The sequence below is a fragment of the Apis florea genome, unplaced genomic scaffold (assembly GCF_048593485.1).
Source record: "Apis florea isolate Af1SG1 unplaced genomic scaffold, ASM4859348v1 contig_3203_pilon, whole genome shotgun sequence".
NCBI classification, from domain to species: domain Eukaryota; kingdom Metazoa; phylum Arthropoda; class Insecta; order Hymenoptera; family Apidae; genus Apis; species Apis florea.
The window spans coordinates 5,543,065-5,563,045 of NW_028256723.1; the positions used below are offsets into that span (position 1 = coordinate 5,543,065).

Genomic DNA, 19,981 nt, shown 5'->3' on the forward strand with positions numbered 1-19,981 from the left:
ATAATTAAGAGGACCGGTGGTCTTTTGCTTAATTTTGACTAAATCGTTGCACACAATTTAATAAACGTTACGAAGACGTCGTGTGATAGTCTTGACGAAGATGATGCGTGTCGTCGGATAAAGGATCACTCGATCGAACGTGATTTTCGAATCGAAGAATTTTCTTCAGTTTTCGTCGAATCGTTCGATTTGACGATACAAGTGATACAAGTGAGACGAAATTACAAAATAATATAAAGAGAATAGTTTCTTCGGTTACTAATTTTGCATCGTTTTATGGAAATTTCTTTAAACGTGTTATATTACGAAAGTTAGGTTATGTTGCAAACATTTATATTACGACATTTATATAACGAAATTCAAGCAGGAAATAATAATTCTTTCGTCGGTCTGAATTGTTTCAACGTTCCTACGATCGATATTCGGCCTACAACAATTTCTCCTAAATCGAGCTCGATTCCTTTTACCTAGAAACCTCGTCGAGAAACGAGCCGTGCTCCTCTGTCGCAACGTTGTCACAGGGATCTTCGACAATTACTTAACCCTTGCTCTCCCGAGCGGGATTATTCTCGGATCGACGGAACGGCCAATGTCAAAGGTCGTCGAATAATTGTCTGTCACGACGCGTCCGAAACACGGCGGTTTCGTCACCGTTCACGATTCCACGGGCTCTCTCCACCGATTCGCCTCGGCCTCCGTGTATCGTACATCGGATCGCGAGTTGCTCTACGATTTAAGGAGCGTCTCTTTGTCGAGTCGTGACGACGATCAGCTTCGTTGCGACACTCGTTCACAGATGGTGCAAAAATACGAGCGGCTCGCTTCGCTTTTAACCATCGATCCGTCGAATAGCGTCCTCTCGATCGAAAGTGCACGCGTTTCTTCGCTCGATTTAGGTCTTAGGACTGGCAAGTACGGAATAAGTAATTTATATATATTCGATTATAAATTGTCAGAAATGGACAGGGATACGTTGGAACGTTTTAATTAATAATTAAGTGCTGCTTTATTTTACCCACTAATATTTAATTTTGCTTAATCTTTACATTTTTCTATTAAGCGTGCTTCTAATGTACAAGAAAAACAATTTCCAAATAGGATCTTAATTATTGAACATTGGATTGAATCCATTAAATTCCAATTACAATTAGCTCGCATTCGAAAGAATAATTATGAAAACACCTTGCTCGAAAAAGGAAGAATCGAGTCTCTAAATTCTATCGGGCAGAAAAAATTATCGAGAAATTAAACGCCAAAACTCGATCCTCGTCAAAATATGTCGATATATCGCCACGGTTCCCGCTGAATGGGAGAGGATATCGGGCTTCTCTTTTCCCGAGCTCGAGCACAGCCGAGCCTCGTTACGAGCTTCGACCGGCCGTAATCAATTTTACGCATTGATTAATACGAAGTAAATGAATACCTGGGAATCGTTGCGGCGCTTTCGATGGCGCGAGCTCGCCAAGGGAGAGAGAGAGAGAAAGATAGAAAGAGAGACGATGATTTATCCGGCGTGGGTCGAGGGGTGGCCGCTCGTCTCGCGTAATTATCATACGACAGCCGATTAAAATTGCGGCCGTGCTCGCGTTCAACAATCAATTTCAAGCTAATTACATGCATTTTCGTGTCTAGGAGCGGACCAAGGGGCAAAAAATCGGTCGCTACGTGCGGTGCCTGCATGCACCAACCAGGTTAGACCTCTCCTAGAGAGAGATCGGTTCGATTTCGCAACCTCTTCGTGTTCCATCCTCAAATAACACCTTTCCAAATTCCAATGGAATTTCGAGTATCTCGCGTGTTCAATTTAATAATCGAAAATTTTTTAAAAAAACGAGTCAATCCGCATAATATATTAATTAACCCTTTCGCCACTACGATTGCAACCAAGAAGGACACAGCATCGGTTTCTCGAGCAGGGAAAGGGTTAAGGAGAGAAATCTTTTAAACTTTGACTCACTGGAACGCGGCGAAAGGGAGGCGGTTAGTCGCATCCTTCTTCGTCCGTTTCCCGGTTTTCAGCTTCTTGCGGAAACTGTGCCTTATCCAGGGCACGCTGCACGTCAACCTCGGCAAACTCTGATGCCTGCCCCACGACACGCCTCGCACCTTTTCCTCGCTCTTCCCCACACCCACGCACTCCTTCTTCTTACTCCTCTTCCCCTCAATCTTTATCTCGCTCCTCGAATTCTCCTCCAGGATCCCGGAGGATCCCCCCCGCTCGGTCACCTCCTCCTCCAACGAGGTGTTCGAGGCGAAGCATCTCCTCTTCTCCATCACGAAGTCGATCGCGGTCGAGAACACGTCCGACGCGGAGCCGGACGATTTCGAGAGGTGGAGGCAGGGAACCGAGACGCGGCCGTTCATCGCGGCCGGCTCGCGCGCTCTGTCGTCCAAGTCGTCCAAGTCGGCCGCCCCGTTGTAATTCCTCCCCTTCTCGCAGGTGGGCTCGGAGCAGGACAGCTCGAGGATCGAGGCCCTCGACGAGTTTCGAAGGGTGAGCTCGTGCAGATTCGTGGCCGCGTCCTCCAGCTCGGCTACGCGTTTCTCGAGCAACGCGATTCGACGGTCCCGCGCCTGCAACAGGTACAGGGCTTTCTGGGCACGCTGCTCCTCGTCCAGCGCGTTTCTGAAACAATCGTGACGATTTATTTATAACGCTAAACCGACATTTCGTGTATACCTATGAGCAGAAAAGAACATTTTATTATATATCTCGATATAGAAAGAGATCTTAGCTAATCCTTGCGAAGTAAAAAGTTGTATCTACATTATGGAAAAGGTCGTATACAAGAAATTCTAAACGAAATTTCAAAAACCGGTCTCATGCGGTAGGTTTAGTTTATTGACTATACAGCATTTTGCACAAGATGCGACGATTGGAGTTTTTATATATATTGGGGATCTTTGGGAACGTAGCATGGAAGGAAGAAAGGTTTGAAGTTCACGCGGAAATCAACGTATGAAGAAAGAAAATTTGTCGGGTATTAAAGTCTACTATCTCGACAACAAAGCGATTATCAAGATGTGATCTCTGTAATCAAGCTCCTTGTGCGTTTCCCAAACAATCGTGATGATTTATTTAAGATTTATAAAGTATAATTCCTCCTTTCTCGAGTCTCGAGTTCAATTTTAATTTAATTCAGTTTTCTTGAGTTTTCTCATGGGCGACTGTATAGTCGCTTTCACTCCTCCTCCAAATTTCATGCTAATATTGAAAATAATATTTCTATCGCAACGACCAAACTCAGAGTAGCTCGATCAATGTCTAATTTCAGATAAAAGAATCCAATTTATGTTCCATGATGTATTATTCTTTGTAAGATTATATATATTGAAGCGCAAAATTTGGATAGAGAATTTGGAAAAGATTCGATCTAATCTGAAGAATAAAAATCGTGGGTGGGATTAAAGCGTGGAGCGGGAGCTTTTTACGCGGGAGCAGCGTCAATTAATATCCTACGGGGCCATTATTAACGTCGGTGGAAAGCGTCGGCGATGGTGGCGCGGCCGGCGAGTTCCCGCCGACGACTTAAAGCGCTTAAGGAAACCGAAATAAATTACGGGACGGGGAGAGGTGCATATTTAATTCGAGCAATTAATGCCGTCTTGTAAAACACGCCGCTGGGGTGGCTGGTGTAGAGCCCTCCCTCTTCCCTGGCAGTAATGAGCCCGATAAATCAACCGGCTCTGCACTCGAAACTTCGCGGATACCAACTTTCGCCGCTCCTGCAGTTTCTTCTTCCACGCCGCCGAAATCGTGCGTTACACGTCCGAAGCTGGCTCTCGCGAGATACGTCGTCTAGAGAGCGTGCTAAAATTAAACTCCACCGAATCACGTCCATTCGATTTTCACGCGAACAAATTTTCGAATTGTAATATGTACTTTGTGTAACTCTCTTATATCGTAATATTAAGTTGCAGTATGCAGAGACATCTAGCGATAATCGTCCGCGAATTATTTTTCTCGTATCGCAATAAATTGTATTGTATTTTTCGACTAGTGACAATTATCCTGAATTATTTTTCTTGTATCACAACAAATTGTATTGTATTTTTCGAATTGTATCAATAGTTTCAATATTCAAAGACATCTAGTGACAATTATCCTGAATTATTTTTCTTGTATCACAACAAATTGTATTGTATATTTCGAATTGTATCAATAGTTTCAATATTCAAAGACATCTAGTGACAATTATTCTGAATTATTTTTCTTGTATCACAACAAATTGTTTTGTATTTTTCGAATTGTATCAATAGTTTCAATATTCAAAGACATCTAGTGACAATTATCCTGAATTATTTTTCTTGTATCACAACAAATCGTATTCCATTTTTCGAATTGTATCATAATAATTTCAACATATGTATCATAATATCACAACAAATTGTATTGTATATTTCCAATTAAGTTCCAATATGCAGAGACATCTAGTGACAATCATCCTGAATTATTTTTCTTGTATCACAACAAATTGTATTGTATTTTTCGAATTGTATCAATAGTTTCAATATTCAAAGACATCTAGTGACAATTATCCTGAATTATTTTTCTTGTATCACAACAAATTGTATTGTATATTTCCAATTAAGTTTCAATATGCAGAGACATCTAGTGACAATCATCCTGAATTATTTTTCTTGTATCACAACAAATCGTATTCCATTTTTCGAATTGTATCATAATAATTTCAATATGCAGAGACGTCTAGCCTGAATTACGTTTATTTTTCGAATTGTCGCACATCAATAATACACACTCCTCCTAAACTCTAATATTAATATTTCAATATGCAGAGACATCTGGCGAGAATCATTTCGAATCGCTTCGAAGTTATTTCCAAAACTTGGAGATTAAGATAAAAATCAAAACGAAGACGCTTCTGTTCTCTCTAAAAATTACCTGTCTTATACACGCGTGCGAATATTACACTTCACCGTCCACCGAAATTAACTCCATCCCCCGCACAACAACCTTCGAACGAACTCGATGAATCCTCGATACGCGAACCTCGAGAAATCGGAATTAATAATATCGGATGATCCCTAATCGGCTATTTAATGCGGGAAGATTTCCATGAAATCTAATTAAGAGTTGGGGTCGCATCGGTTGTGGTAATCGCGCGCCCACAAATCACCACATCGCCCCCACACTGGCTGAAACACGCGTATCGCGCGAATTCCGCCCCCATAATCCGCTGCCCGCCCCTAAGGATCTCCACGCGGCGATTAATTAGGCATAAAAATCTGGTCGTTTGCGAGAAAAAAAATGCCGCAGATTGCTCCACTTAATCCCAGGCCGCCTTCTGCGCTCGGGGATGACGCCTCCTGACGTTCCTCCTCCTCCTCCTTCTCCTCCTCCTCCTCTGGAAATTCATTAAAGCGATATCCCATTTATTTCGAACGACCCCTCCTCCAACCGAAATAACAAACGCCTTAATCCGTTAATCAAATCGCCGTCGACCCTCTTTTTTTTTTTTTTCTCATCGTTCAATTGCAATTTATTCTTCTCGTGTACAGAGGTGTAAATTTAGAGGGTTTGATCCCGATGTTTGAAATTTCGATACGTGCATTGAGCTTGGAACAAAGCTTTGGACTTTAATCAAGAGGAATTTCCGTTTAATTTTTTCTCTTCTAAGTTTTTTATAAATTCGAAATTGAACGAATAAGATTTCTTCTAATAACGAAACTTGTGCCACGATTCAACTTGACAATCTTGCTTAGTAACGAGTTAGCTTCACATCTTAACAGAAAGACAAAATAAAATAACTAGAAGCATATTGTATATATTTCAGGATCAGGAAATTATAAACTTAATCACTCGAGTTGCCATTTAGATTCAGCTATTACAAATATTAAATATATTTTACAGAATTTCACGTTACAAACGTTTTTAGTCGTTAATGGTGTCGAGGGTTGGAGGGAAGCCACTTGGAGGGAATCGTCCCAAAGGAAGGGACAAAAGGAAGCCGTTTCCGTAGATACGAGCTCGTAATACGGCTTATTAAAATTACAGAGGGGGTGGGGGTGCATGGTCCGGATCCCGACCGCATCCTATCTAGGGACGGACCGCGACAGGGCCGAGACAGCAAGTCTCAGAGTCCATTCCACGGGGCTCGACCACCACCGGGGATTCCCTCCTCGTTGACCGCGAGGAGGCGACCTTCCCCCTCGTTGGCGTGGATTAATGCTATTGCCTCCTCTTTGGACACTGTCTAAAGCCGTGTACGAAGCCTGGAAGTTATAACAGCTATTTAGGAAATCTACGATTTATCCCACAATTATTTCTGAACATTGTCGAAAGAGAACATTGTCCAATTAAGTTTTCTCGATTGATCGATTCGACCGCATCGATCTTACATTCTTGTCCAAGAATGAATTACATCAGTCGATAAATTAAAGGAATGAGAAATTAGAATTTCTACAATTTTCTTATGTATGATTTAATTGGGAATCTCAAATTCAACTAATTTTCTTCTTTTTGGTATTTTGAAGCTATATTGATGCTTGATGTAAGCATGAATAATAGAACGAGAGAGGTTTCCTTACACCTCACTTTTACCTCCTCGCTCCACAGCCCTCCTTGACACTCGCAACAGTTATTAGTAATCGGGAAGCCGAGATGTCTGTTCGTTCGCCCTACTCGTGACCTCTAACTGCGACATTGGGATGCGATTTAATCGCTGAAATTCCGGCAGGTTTGCGAAATTGCACGGAGAATAGGGTTTTAGGGGTGGTTTAGATAGTTGGCGGTTTTGGAATATTGAACGGAGTGATAGCGGGCGGTTTCGGCCCATGGAAGTTTGATAAAGACGAGGGAACGTGAGGAGGGCTCGCGTTGATGAGCAAAGAGAAGCGTATAAAGTGAAAGTTTCGAAATTTTACGAAAGAAAAGGACAACGATAATTCGTCGAAGCGTGTTCGAATTGTAAATTTAATTCGCATCGAGTCGAGAGACGAATTAAAAGCACGATCTAAAACGTGTGATTAAACGAGGCGACGATGCTCCTGGTAAATTTTCTCGTTTCACGGAAAATACGATGGAGCACGAACCGAATCACAGTGTTTGGTCTTTTTTGCTCATCGGATAAAGAGAACGACTCTCTAATAAAACCGGTTCGCCGATTTTTTCCCCGCTAGTTAATTCGTTTCCTGGTTACGGTTCATAAAATGCCACCGCAGACGTAAAACGATTCCCTTTTTCTTCGCCTTTTTTTCCCCCCTCCCCGTGTCGAACGAGAACGCCTCGCGCCTGTGTTTAAATAATCTCGGGTTTACAAAACCGAGTGCGAGAATTCTGCTCCATCTATCGTAGAAAATTGAACTATCCCTCTACATCGTGTCGCGTCACGTACGTGTACCAGCTTATTATTTCAATGTTTTCGACATAAAAGTTGCGAGCGATGCAACTTAAGTTAATTGACTGCTGCCAAGATGCTATCTTCTGCAGCTCTCTTAACAATGAATCGATCCGTTCGAATATGTGCCAAAAAGAATGTTTCGAATGAAAGTGTAGTTATGTAGATGGGGAAAAGGGGAAAGAGATAATTTAACGTGATTAGTTACGGGTGAATGTACATACAGGATATATTAATTTTTACAGAATTATAATAGAATTGTAAAGAGCTAGGACGACGAGAATTATCCTTTACTCCACGATATCTAATATTTCTGTAATTCTAATATTCTCTTATCCACAAAATATGGCGATAATATTTGCTGTCCCATTTACTTATACTTTTGTAATTCCAATATTCCATCACAAAATATATATCATCACCATCGACTCGATATACGAATCGATCGATTAAAAATGGCGGAAATCTCGATGAGAAGGCGGAACCGCGACAACAACCGGAAGAAAAATCCGCTTGCACACCTTTTCCTTATTGACGGCCATATTAATTACGATAATTGCCCTCCGGATGATAAATGATTCGTTCGTGGATGCGTCTATCTGGACTCTGGCGGGCGGCCATATTCCAAGGCGACAACGATCTTCGTAATTAAAGTCGGCTAATGAATACCATCGACCACGAGGAAGGATCGAGGACCTCTTCGCCCCTCTCGATTTTAACACGTCCTTGGGCTCGATTATCGATCGAGGCCCAACCTTATTTATCGACGACCCTCGTAACTCACCCCTGCGAATAATACTGCCCTGCCCCCGATTTATGATTGTGTCATTGCTCGTGCCAGTACTGAGAGCACGATCGCCGCCGATAACGGCCGTTTAATTGTCGTAAATTTGAAAGTGAGCGAGTTATTCGAAAAGGATAGGTGGATTACTAATTGCACTCTGATCGCTTCCCGTGAATTTTATGATGAATTTGCGTGATTTTATCGTAGTTTGGAATGCGTATGCGATTCAAGATGTTGAAGAATTAAGAATAAAAAGAAAGAAAAGAGTGGAGAGTGAATATACATCCTCAAGAGAAGAAATTTATTCAACAATCGCCTGGAAAACTAAATAAAAGAATAAAAGTGTATGAATGAAAATTAATCCATTGAATAAGCATCGTTTGAAAAAGCTTGAATCGAAACGATTAAAAATAAAGAAGAAAAAGATCCCCCCCCCCAAAAAAAAATTTATTCAACAAACTATTTTGCATTATATAGAAAGCTGATCGAAAGGATAGAATAATTAATAATGTTAAATAAACATCGTTTGAAAAATCTTTTGATCGAAACAATTTCTTTCTTTCTCCGCCATTAAACTATCCTCGAATCGAAGATCCATAAACGATGATTTTTCGATAGGCGAGTCGTCCCTTCTCGGTCGAAAATAAAAGCGTGTCGAAAAGCAGCGACCGGTGCCATTAGTCGTCGAGCGTGAACCGGTGCCGATCCGAAGGGGGGAGGGAGAGAGAGAGAGAAGAGCATCCGGTGAGTCGGCTAATCTGCCGATTCACACGAGGCAAGGACGTGGAACGGCCTCTTGAAAGGTTGGCCCCGAGACGGCGACGCGGACCCATCCTTCTTGCCACCGCATTTACAATCGTTAGCGAGCCTCCTCGGGGATCGTTTAGCGTAATTACGCCTCTTGTCACGCCACGGCCGACGACCGATGCCCGGCCAAGAGCTTATTTTTCGATACGCCGACCCATCGAGCGCCATCTACTCGCCTCGATCTGACGCGCGAGGTCCGGGGTTCCCTCGAGTCGAATCACGGACGGCCGACACGGTTAACAAGAATTGAGGTTTCTTCGAGAGTTTCGAATCGAAGATCGTTGGATGATAATTTTAATCGATTTGCAGATGGTTGGAAACGATTGGAAAATTGGAGATCAATGAATCTTCACGAGAGAAATCATCGAGAAACTTGAAGGGGCAAACGAAGGTCTGTTGTTGTTGTTGTCTCGATGCATCCTTCTACAATTTCAATACGTTCCCGTTAATTTTTCGTTCTCGTTTTCCTTCACAGCTCGTAGATGGACGTAAGAGAACAATCGAATAACTTTCGTCCATCGTGCACCACGCTATAACACACCGGACATAATCGTCGGTTAATTCGTTGACCAGTGGACAAAAGATACCGGGCGAGAGATTGATACAACTGGTCGATGCTTCTCGCCGAGAACGGATCCCCTCGGTGGTTTTACCGGCCACCTTTTTGCCACCGGCTTTTAAAGCCCGCTTCCCGCGCCATTTCTTTTCGCCGCGTCGTGCACGGGTTATTATGCGGCTGATAATAGCGGTTGCCAAGTTAAATACGGATGGAGACGCCTTTTGTGAGAAACTTGCCATAAGATTCTTTCGAATGGGTGATATTATGCGATATTACGTGGAAAAAGTGGAAGGAACGTGATCGGGTTCAGCCTTTTTTCTATAAACGTTCTTGCTTACTTCTGCTATACGATTGCCTCAACAATGTACAAAACACCTTTATCTTTATCCCTTCTTCGAGTTCTCGAGAATATTCCTCTTTATTTCCTTTCGAGTCGTGATCTATACGAATCGGGCCAGTCGGTGGTTTACCCCGTGTCCACGTGAGAATACGAAGAAAAAATTTTACGTATAAATCAAAAAAAAAAAAAAAAAAAAAAAAAATATTGGATCCATCCAACAGCGATCTCACAACGAGATAATAATAAATCTTCCTATTAACCACGAGAGGCATCATCGATTATCCTTTTTTTTCATCGTTACATTTCATCGGGACAGAAGCTATCGAAAAATCTTCTTTCTCTTGAGAGGAGAAGAAAAGAGAGAGAGAGAAGGGAGGAAGAGTCCAACGCATTCCTTTTACAAGGATGCCTCCCCTTCCTCTCCCCCCCCCCCCTCTTAACGATCTCTCGCGCGATACAGCCTAATGACTATGAGCGCCATCTTCCCCGTGTCCCGATACGGCATTCGAAGAAAAGCAACGGGCATCCGTCAGAGACCTCCGCTACGCCAGAAATCGAGCTGCAAGTCACGCCACGTCGGGAGTATAGGGCGAGAGAAGTGCTTCCATACACGCTTGGATCTTCGTGCTTTTCCTTTCTTCCTCCTCCTCCTCCTCCTCCTCCTCCTCCTCCTCCTCCTCCTCCTCCTCCTCCTCCTCCTCCTCCTCCTCCTCCTCCTCCTCCTCCTCTCTTCGTCGCAGAGATGTGTCTTCTTGCTCTCTCTCTCTCTCTCTGTCCTTCTTCCTCTTCTTTTAGGCCATCGCTACCGAAGAAGCGGCTAGGAATCTACCTTATTGACAGGTTCCCGGCTCCCGAAGATATTCTTTCTGCTACGGTATACGAAACACATATATTTTTCTTTCCTTGTTCGGCCAACCTTGTCGCCGTTATCCTCGAAATAGCCGGTTCGAAAGGTTAGCCAGAGTGACTGAGTATATTTTTTGGGAGACGATTTTATTTTGAGATGTGGAAAGATTAACGGAGAATTCACATTCTGGGAGAAATTGGGTAAATTTAGGGATCGAAGGAGGGGATAATTGTATCCGTATTACGCTGGTCGAGTTACGTTCAGAGGGTGTGTGGTAGTAAGTTTAAGGCGAGTTTCCAACTATGGTTAAGAAAACACGATGGTTACTTACGTCAGTGTAAGGCGTGTCCAGTGTAAACTTAAGTTGTTATCTGTTAATATCGATATCTGGATATTGCCGGTCATTGGCCAGAATTTCGTTAAGTAAGGTTAGGTTTTGAACCGCTGTTAACGATACATGGTGTTCTTATGGTAGCCATCTTTTAATCAATGAAATAATTATTATATACTCTAAATTATTAAATTAATTTTTAGTTAAAATTTAATTATGGATTAGACGATAGATGGACCCTATAAAATTTATTTATCAGAGTTTCAAGTTTCAAGTTTGTTCGACTTTTAAAATTTCTATCGAGCTGAAATCTACGACAAAGTCGAATTTGATTTTTAAAAAAATTAATTTTATTTAGATTACAGTTTCGAGTTATCTCTGTAATAATAATAACAATAATACATATTTTCAACCTTGCAAGGACGGGCAATTACATAAGCAGAAGGGGAAGAAAAGATACAAAGCGAAGAAGTGAATGCCTTACGGTTTAGATCGGGGCTTAGTCGAGGTAAATTTATCGAGTCTTGCCCTTATTATTCCATCCACGAAGTCGACGAGTATTCTCTGTCTAGGACATCCTGCAATTTCGCGCGATAAATTAATACAGTATCACCTCGGACAGCATAAATTACAGAGCACAAGGAATTATTGACATTTCCACCGGTATTAATACTTTGCATTCGGCGTACGTCCGATGATGATTACCATAATAATTACAGGCGACCGGTCTCGCGAATAATTACGCGTTTAACGCGTTAAACGAGGAAGGATGAGAAGGATCGCGGTCCCAAGATTTATTTTTTACCTTGACACAGATAGCAGGAATAATTAATGAATCTTAAGTCGAAGGATTGTTGCAATTGTGGTGTTGATTGATTGCAACGACACTCAAACACATATTTCGCATAAGGAGTAAGTGTTTTTTTTTTTTTTTTCTAAAATATCAATTCCTTCTTTCGAATCTTTCACAAAAATTCTCGCAAAATTAATTTTTTTTTCTTCAGAATTCATTTCCACTTCTGAGCACAAAATTTTTCCACCAAGTTATTCGAGCACCCTATATTACGAGAATGTCGATTTAATGGAGTGGGAAGGCGCATAAAGGGCCGTAATTGTGATAGTTCGCGGAATCGCAATAGGATAGAGTTACGGGAGACGAAAGCAATTCATTAATCGATATTACGCTCCTCGATGAATGTATACATCAGGAGGCAAGGGGTTCGAATTGAAATTACTCGCGTATACACGTTTTGATGGTTTTCCAACCACCCTCCCGACTCGTTTTAATAACCCATAGAGAGGAGTTTGGTTGCCCCAATTTTCGCAAACTGACCAAGCATAGACAACATTTCTAACTTTTTTCACAATACAATTCCAACTTATAAATATTTCCCAATTTTTACCCGCATCTTTCCCTAAATGCAAACACCAATACTACCAAATAATATTACAAAAGAGTATATAAATACACAAAAGTAATTGAAGTGGCAATATCAATCTCCCTTTCACGAGATAATTAAAAAAAGCAGAAGAAGAAGTGCACAGAGCGCGCCACCTAGCTCGCTCTCGACCTAACCTCAAATTGCTCGAAAAGCCCGCTCGTTAAGCCCGCGATGATGTGTGCGGAAACGACGTGTGTTCGCGGGTAATAAAGTCGGTGGACGTCCTATGGCAGCAAGAATGGTGGTGGTGGTGGTGGGTTTTGTGTCCCGTGTACACCGATAATGGCGCCACTTCATCAACTCTCCGTCCCTCTCCTTCTTCCTGCGAAAGAGGACGACGTACGCTCCCCCTCCCTCGCCATCTGTTTCGTCATTACCCGGCGGCCAGTAAACCACCCCCTCCATCCCTGTCCCACGGGTGATACATCGTGTTTTCTTATTTGGAGGACGTGCCGCGGGAAAATCGTAGCGGGAAAATCGAGTGATTTGTCCGGGAGGTGTTAATGGCCGGCCGTATACACGCCATTGGAGTGGAGATGCGGATGTTTCCGCTTCTTCTCGTTCGTATCCGGTCACGTGTATTTCGTGCTGATATACGTTTTTCGTTCGATGAGGGTGATGATTCGCTTGTTCGACACGTTTTCGAACGTGGAGGATTGGTCGATCGGACAATTAAGTGTTTTAAAGTTTTCGAGATAACGATTGATTTTTTTTTTTTTTTTAGGTTTTTGTTTAAGATTGCACGTGGACGAACTCTCGATATTTCGAGAGATGATTCATTTTCGTCTTGTATTAGAAGGAAGGTTCTGCTTTGAAAGGAAGGAATACTTTGAGCGATATTTATATTAAGATATTGTTGAACGAAATTTTCACGACGATTAATTCGAAACGAAGGAGGGGAAAGATGTCGAAACGGTGATAAATTCTGAGAGACGTATAAAAATCGTGCCTGCTGGATCTAATTCAACGTGTCGTCGTTGCGGGTAAATAATCGCACGGTGAACCTGTTAGCATTCTCCTCAATTAGTCACGCGATATTAAACCAGCGAGGAAGCTTCTTTCAGCGCTTAAGAAACAGGCTTGCGTTCACAGCTTGCGTCGGTTATGCAACAAATGTTTCGTGTAGCTATTATAATTTTTTTAAAATTCCGCTCTAATTTATTCGAATATTATAACCTTTCTCATCGATTCGTCATCGATGTGTATAATTTCAACAATTTAATTTATCCATCCCACTTCGAATTTGAAATTGAACTCGTGGATTTCACAGAGAGGATACAATAAGAATAACTAATTACGTCCGTGGCCAGCAACAGGCTCGAATAATTACGCGATCGAAATTGCATCCCGATTGATTATTGCTCCATATAAGCGAGATTTAATTCATAAGGGGAGAGCTACTTATAACAATATCCATGGAGGTGATTCTTCCATTACGACTTTCTCCGCTCGTTCGAATAAACGACGCGTTCCCGCGTTTACTTGCGATTTATTGCATCGCCATCCGAATGAAATCTATTACGGATCCACGTGTAATCCTGTTTATGTGTGTACGGGCAGGAATATAAACGCGAATCACCGTTTCACCATGTTCTCCTGATGCAGATATATGTATATAAGCACTGTGTCGAAAGTAGCGATGGATATAAGTGGCTCGCGAGCAACGTGCAAAAAGCTTAACCTTGAACTCAGCTCCGTCGCGACTATAATTAATCCCAATTGAAAAATGTCCGAGAAAATTTCTACGCTAAATAAAACTATTCAATTTTTACTTCGATTCTAAAGATTAAAGTGGCGAGTTAATTTGTCAGGGAGCAGTTAAAGGAGCGAAAGAAACGAATCGAACCGTTAACCGTCGGCCAAATAGAACGGTATCGTCGAGAGAAGGAGAGGTATAGGTTGAACGAGGTGCTTCTAAATTGGATGGAAGGCGCGTGGCGCGCATGCCCGGTCGTGCATAACCGTCGGGGCAAAAAGTATCCGCGATCTTGTACGAACGTCCGCAAAGTATCATTCCAAGTATCATTAGTCGGGGATCTGGTCGCTTGCGGTCGATTCCTGGCCACCGATTCGAGACCCCAGAATGCGCGATTGTGTCTTCTTTTGACACATTGTTGCGTCAAAGGCATGGCGTCCATTTTGTTTACGTTTACCCGTCCAATAAACAATGGCCAATCTCTCCAAATATCTATTCTCGTTCCTCGTGCTAATATTCACAGATTCACAAATGTAAAATATTTCCGCTTCGGATGTTACACACGTTTCAAGTCTATAAACCAGAAGCAATATGATTGCTCGCTTTGACGCAACGTTATCAACTTGAACGTCATCAAAAGTTGAAACGGATAAATGGATAACGCAGCAATCAACTTCCATACGAAGACACCAGTATAGGCTCGCGACGTGACGAGCAACAACAAACGAGACAGTCGCACGAAAAAAACTTTATGAACGGTTTTTATGAGCGCAATAATCCGCTCGCGAGTAACACAATACAGGCTAATTATAGAGGACGAGGTCCAGGCTGGCGGACAGGCATTAACACACGGGTTAAACTCACGGCCACGACAGCCTGGGTGGCTTTCCTATTTTTGTCTTTTTTTCCCCCCTCCCCTCTCCCCCCCTCCGCCCCCTCCTCCCCTCCCCCTCCCTATCCTCCGTCTCCGTTCCACTTTGATCATCGGCGACGCTAATGCGTCTCTGTTATTTCAGTCCTTATCCCTGACAGCTAGACACTGGCGAGAAACGCGGCGGGGCAGACTTTTTTCGATTCGTGTAAACCGATCTCGAACCGTCTCGCCCGCCGATCGAGTTTTCCTCTCGCGACACGTGTCTACCCTTTTCGTAACGAGCACGCTTACGCAACAATGCAATCAATATTTTTGGTTGGTGCCGATATTATTTGATGGCAAATTTTTTTTCCATCCAAAAATGCGAAGGATTGAATTCGTGTTAAGATCGTAATCGTACGTCAATATTCTCGATATTCTTCGTCTTTGAATATCGAAAGAGTAAATAATTTTGTACAATTAAAGAGAGAGAGAGAGAGGGGGGGGCAGGGGAGGAAATGGACGTGTTAATCAAATTTATCGGCAGAAAAGAAAGGATCGTTCGTAAAAAGAAGAAATTGTCGATCTCGTTCCGTAAAGCACGGATAAAGCGGTAAAATAATCAAAGCGAAACATTTTGCATTTTCGACGCGTCTTGTCTTCGTTTCATCTCTCGCGCGGGAGATCGATTGGAGATGGGTGGGGGCGCTGGTTGCAAGGCTGGCCGGCAAAAAATGAAAACGATTTGCGGTCGGTATTACGGGTGAAATCGAGTTTCGAGCCGAGTTTTTCTCGGAACCGCCTTCGTTCGACCGCAAATCGCTCCAATTTTTCCGCGTCGCGCGATGCGTCCGCGAAACGAACATTAATACGCGAAATCGAGTCGTAATCCGTCCGTTGCCCCTACGTTAAAACGGCCCCATCCTGGAAAACCCAATGAAATCGAACGGTTTCATCATAGAATGTGGCATTTTTCGTTCGATAATCCACGATTTTCCATCCGAATTAATGTTAAACGATTTCGAATTCTGTCTAATATCGCGTTAAGAAAATAAAAAATAAATTCTTCGAATTCTTCCCGTAAATAGGATGCCATTTTGGGTATGGTCACCGTGACCTCGGTTTATAATTTCGAATTGCCACGCGTTAATATCGTTTCACGAAGAATAGAAAAAATATACATGGATTATGTTTCTTTAAAATTATATTTAAAGCGTTTCGAAGCCGTTTTTCGTTGATAATCCTCGATTTTTGATTCAATTAAGGTTAAACAATTTCGAATCCTAATATCGTTTCGTGAAAATAAATTCTTCGAATTTCCTTTTTATTCTCTTATCGAGATAGGATGTGGGTTTACAATTGTTACGATTCATCGTTGATATCGTTTCACGAAGAATAGAAGAAATATACATGGATTATACCTCTTTAAAATGTTTCAAAGTGTTTCGAGGATGGACGACGCCATTTTTCACCAATATTGGTCACGTGGTTAATAAGGCGGTTGTAAATTCGAATCGAGAAAGTTGGTGGGTAAAATTTTTATTTCCTTTCGGGAAAATAAATTTAATGAAGTTTTCCTTTTTTCCCCGTTTAATAAAATAAAACGTAGAGTTGAACGTTCGAAGGATTTAATTATGGCCGGAGTGGAAGTGGGAACAAGGTCGAGTTCCTTCGATGACCTTTCGCTTCGTGGAAGGAGGCCCGGTGATTCAATTTGTTTTCGAGTTTTTCTGCGCTCGGACGTATTAGCATTCGTCTCGCGGAGACAGTATCAATTACAGTGACTGATCGAGGGAGGCCGAGAAATAAAAATCTTTCCCTTCTGCTCGCACGGTTTGCGAATCGAAGACAAGGCCGTGCCTTGAGAGTACACGCGTATCTCCTTTCCTCTTCTCCAAGCTATATCGTATCGATCTATTTCTTCTTCTTATAAACACCGATAATAAAAATTGTAATTCGAAAACTGTGTTGTTTTTTCTTTTTTTTTTTACTTTGCTTGGTGAAATAAATCGAATAATGCAGCGAATAATGAAAACGGACGCGGACGAATTACGAGCGTTCGAGCAATTATTCTTCTCTGCTTGGATTCCAGCAAACCAGTTACGAACATTACGTATCACGTATGTATTAAATCAGACGAACGTCGAATAGAGAGATCAACATCGTGATCAACTAGTTTATCCATTATGCGAAAAATGAAAAGTCAATGGATTTTCCCATAAAGTGATTTACGTTGCGTGTGCTTCTAAACGTATATAATCGGGGAGTAAATGTCAATGCTGTCAGTTCAAATCCACGGATAAATAACTGTAAACTGTTTCGAGATCTCGGCGCAGATATCAATTATACGGATATTTTTCACGTATATTTATCAAACAGCTCACGTATCTTCAAAATAACCAATTTTATAATAAATACAGTGCAACAACAGGTGGATCGGATCCACTTTAATCTCCGTCCATCTATCTGTCCACATCTCCAAAATAAAACGTTACGTAAAATTTCCAAAAATTTCCCGACTGGAACTCTTTAAGAATCATCCCTCGACCGCGAACAGCCACGGCGGTGATCCTCCAGAGGGTGGTAATTGAGAACGAGTCGATCGCGTGAGACTTGGGCGAGATTACCTGGAGTAATCGCGAGTGAACCAGCGTGGGCGTGGCGTGGTACTTTTTGGACGAGAAAAAGAGAGAGAGAGAGAGAAACAAAAGAAGAAAAAGAAGCGTTCACCCTTGTCGTGGGTGACGGGGCGATTTCGACGACCCCTCGTTTTGTAAACTAGGCGCGAGGGAATTTCCAGCTAAAAACCGGGTGATTAATGATCGAGCCCGCCTCTAAAAAGGTCGTCGTGCCGCCCTCCCTCCCCCCCTCCCCCTCAGCCCGCTCCGTGACCGTGCCGGTTCCTCGGGGGCCGGGGCGTAATTGATTCCGGATTACTTGTCGCCGACAAGAAACACGAGCATCGCGAGGAGACGACTCTTGACAAGAGCGTCACGGTGTAATCTGTACACCGTCACGAAAGAGGAATTACCCCTCCCCGGCGCCCCTCGTCCCTTCCTCCTCGTTTTACCTCGCCCGTTATACATGTCTCGAGATATGTATTCCTGTACTTTTTGTTTTTTTTTTTTCTTTTTTAATCCGTTAAATATTATAACTTCTTTTTAATTTAGATTAGAAACTGCTCTTTCGAATAACTCTTGTAACATCGATTCTCTATCTATCCAGAATAATAATTTAAATAAAGATTCGTCTTATTCAACTATATCTCGAATATCTCGTATGTTATATATATATATATACATATATTCAATATCAACATTAAACTCGATATCCTCTGCGCATATCCTTTCGATAAAGGCACATAACCGGTAGAAATTCACCGTGACGAAATATTCGTAACGGGTCTCCTCGCCGAGTCTCCAACGAGCACAAAAAAGTGCTGGTCTAGGACGAGGACAACCATTCGACTATCCTCTTCGTCTATCCCATTAAAAACGATCGTAAATATCTCGCGCCTCCTTGGACAACAACAATCTCTCCCCTCTCCTTCCTCCAGCGCCATCGCGATTCTTATTGCGTGCGCGATTCGTGTTGCGTACGTAGCTAACGTACGCCGCTAAGACCTAACGAAGCGAAAGAAAACGAAGAGGAGAGCACCGGTCACGCTTCACGCTCGTGTCAAATCGCGGGATAGAAGAAACGTGTTCGCTCGCAAGAAGAAGAAGAAGTGGCCGAAGTTACCCGCGAGTTGTATCGCGGCAAAAAAAGGGTATTACTACTACTACCTACTTCTATCGCTACCACCACTACAACTATTAGTGCTATTACCACTACTACGGAGAAGGAGAGGAAGGAGGAGGAGGAGGAGGATCGACCGTTAGGTGGTTTTTCGTGGGGGCCTGGAAACGGAGCGAGGTGACGAGGGTAATATTTCAAAGCTCGTTGAGTGGAGCGTGTGCACGCGGAATGCCGGCAGTAATTTGAACAAACGTACGACAACGTCTCATTTGTCAGCCGTGTGTGACGCGGAGAAGGGGGGAGGAAGGGAGGGCGGGGAGGAGGGGGGGGGAGGGAAGGGGGACCCTCGCGCGCCAGAAATACCGGCCACGGACACTTTTTCTCCACTTGTCGACCGTTGTCGTTTCCTCTTCGTTTCGTCGTTTCGTATCGTCCCGTCCCGTCCCGAGCGTTAGGGAATTCGATCGTAATGAGCTCTGCGACGTCAAAGGGTTCTTGCACCTCCCCCCCACCCGGAGGAATATGAGGATATGAGGATGGACGTTAGAGGGGGACTCGAAGGCTCTTGGAATCGGTGTTTTTTTGGAATTTTTTTTTTATTACAAATAGTTTACTTTTTTTTTCTTTTTTTTTTTTTTTTTTTTTATTAAACTTTTAATGGAACTAATATAAGAGAGTTGAAGCTCGAATTCTCAAATATGCTCGAGTCTTTTGATCCAATTTTAAGAAAGTTAGTTTTACCAGTTTTGATGTTGCAACGTTTCATTTCAAATCCATATGTGAATGGTTAACGCTTAATTTGTGTCTACTTATCGAAGCTGTTTAATCGAAACCACGGATGAATATTCATGATGGGATGTCGAAAAATCGTAACAAGACGTGAAGAAAGATTCTCGTCGAAGATCTTATGAATTGAATCCGTCAAAATTTCTCCGATTTTAATACCAAATTTTATTTCTTTTTTATAGAAATCACACGATCAATCTTTCGACTTAGATGTTCGCACGATATTTTTCAAAGCGGAACGAAACGAAATTTCAATTCATCGGTGGGAAAAAATCGCCCAAAGTATCGAGAATTCTCCTCCCCTCGCAAATGCACTCGCAAAGCGGGTTGACTTGCAGAGCAAACTCGTTGTTGACCCGATTGCCGGCACAGTCAAAAGCGGGCCGGCCAGAATTTTTACTTTGAAATCGCGCTTGTACATATAACGGATAACGGGCCGC

At 42.5% G+C, this 19,981-nt stretch overlaps 1 protein-coding gene across 4 annotated transcripts in view; it reads right to left on the reverse strand.

The window, feature by feature from the left end:
- Positions 1-19,981, reverse strand: part of LOC116414448 (uncharacterized) — a 169,354-nt gene that overhangs the window by 136,801 nt on the left and 12,572 nt on the right. For all 4 annotated transcript variants that reach the window (XR_015293011.1, XM_086911288.1, XM_086911290.1 and 1 more), the window contains one exon: positions 1,958-2,626. Coding sequence is in view for 3 of the 4 variants with exons in the window: in XM_086911288.1 (XP_086767414.1) it covers positions 1,958-2,626 (669 nt within the window). In the remaining variant the exon portion in view is untranslated. The remainder of the gene's footprint in view (positions 1-1,957; positions 2,627-19,981) is intronic.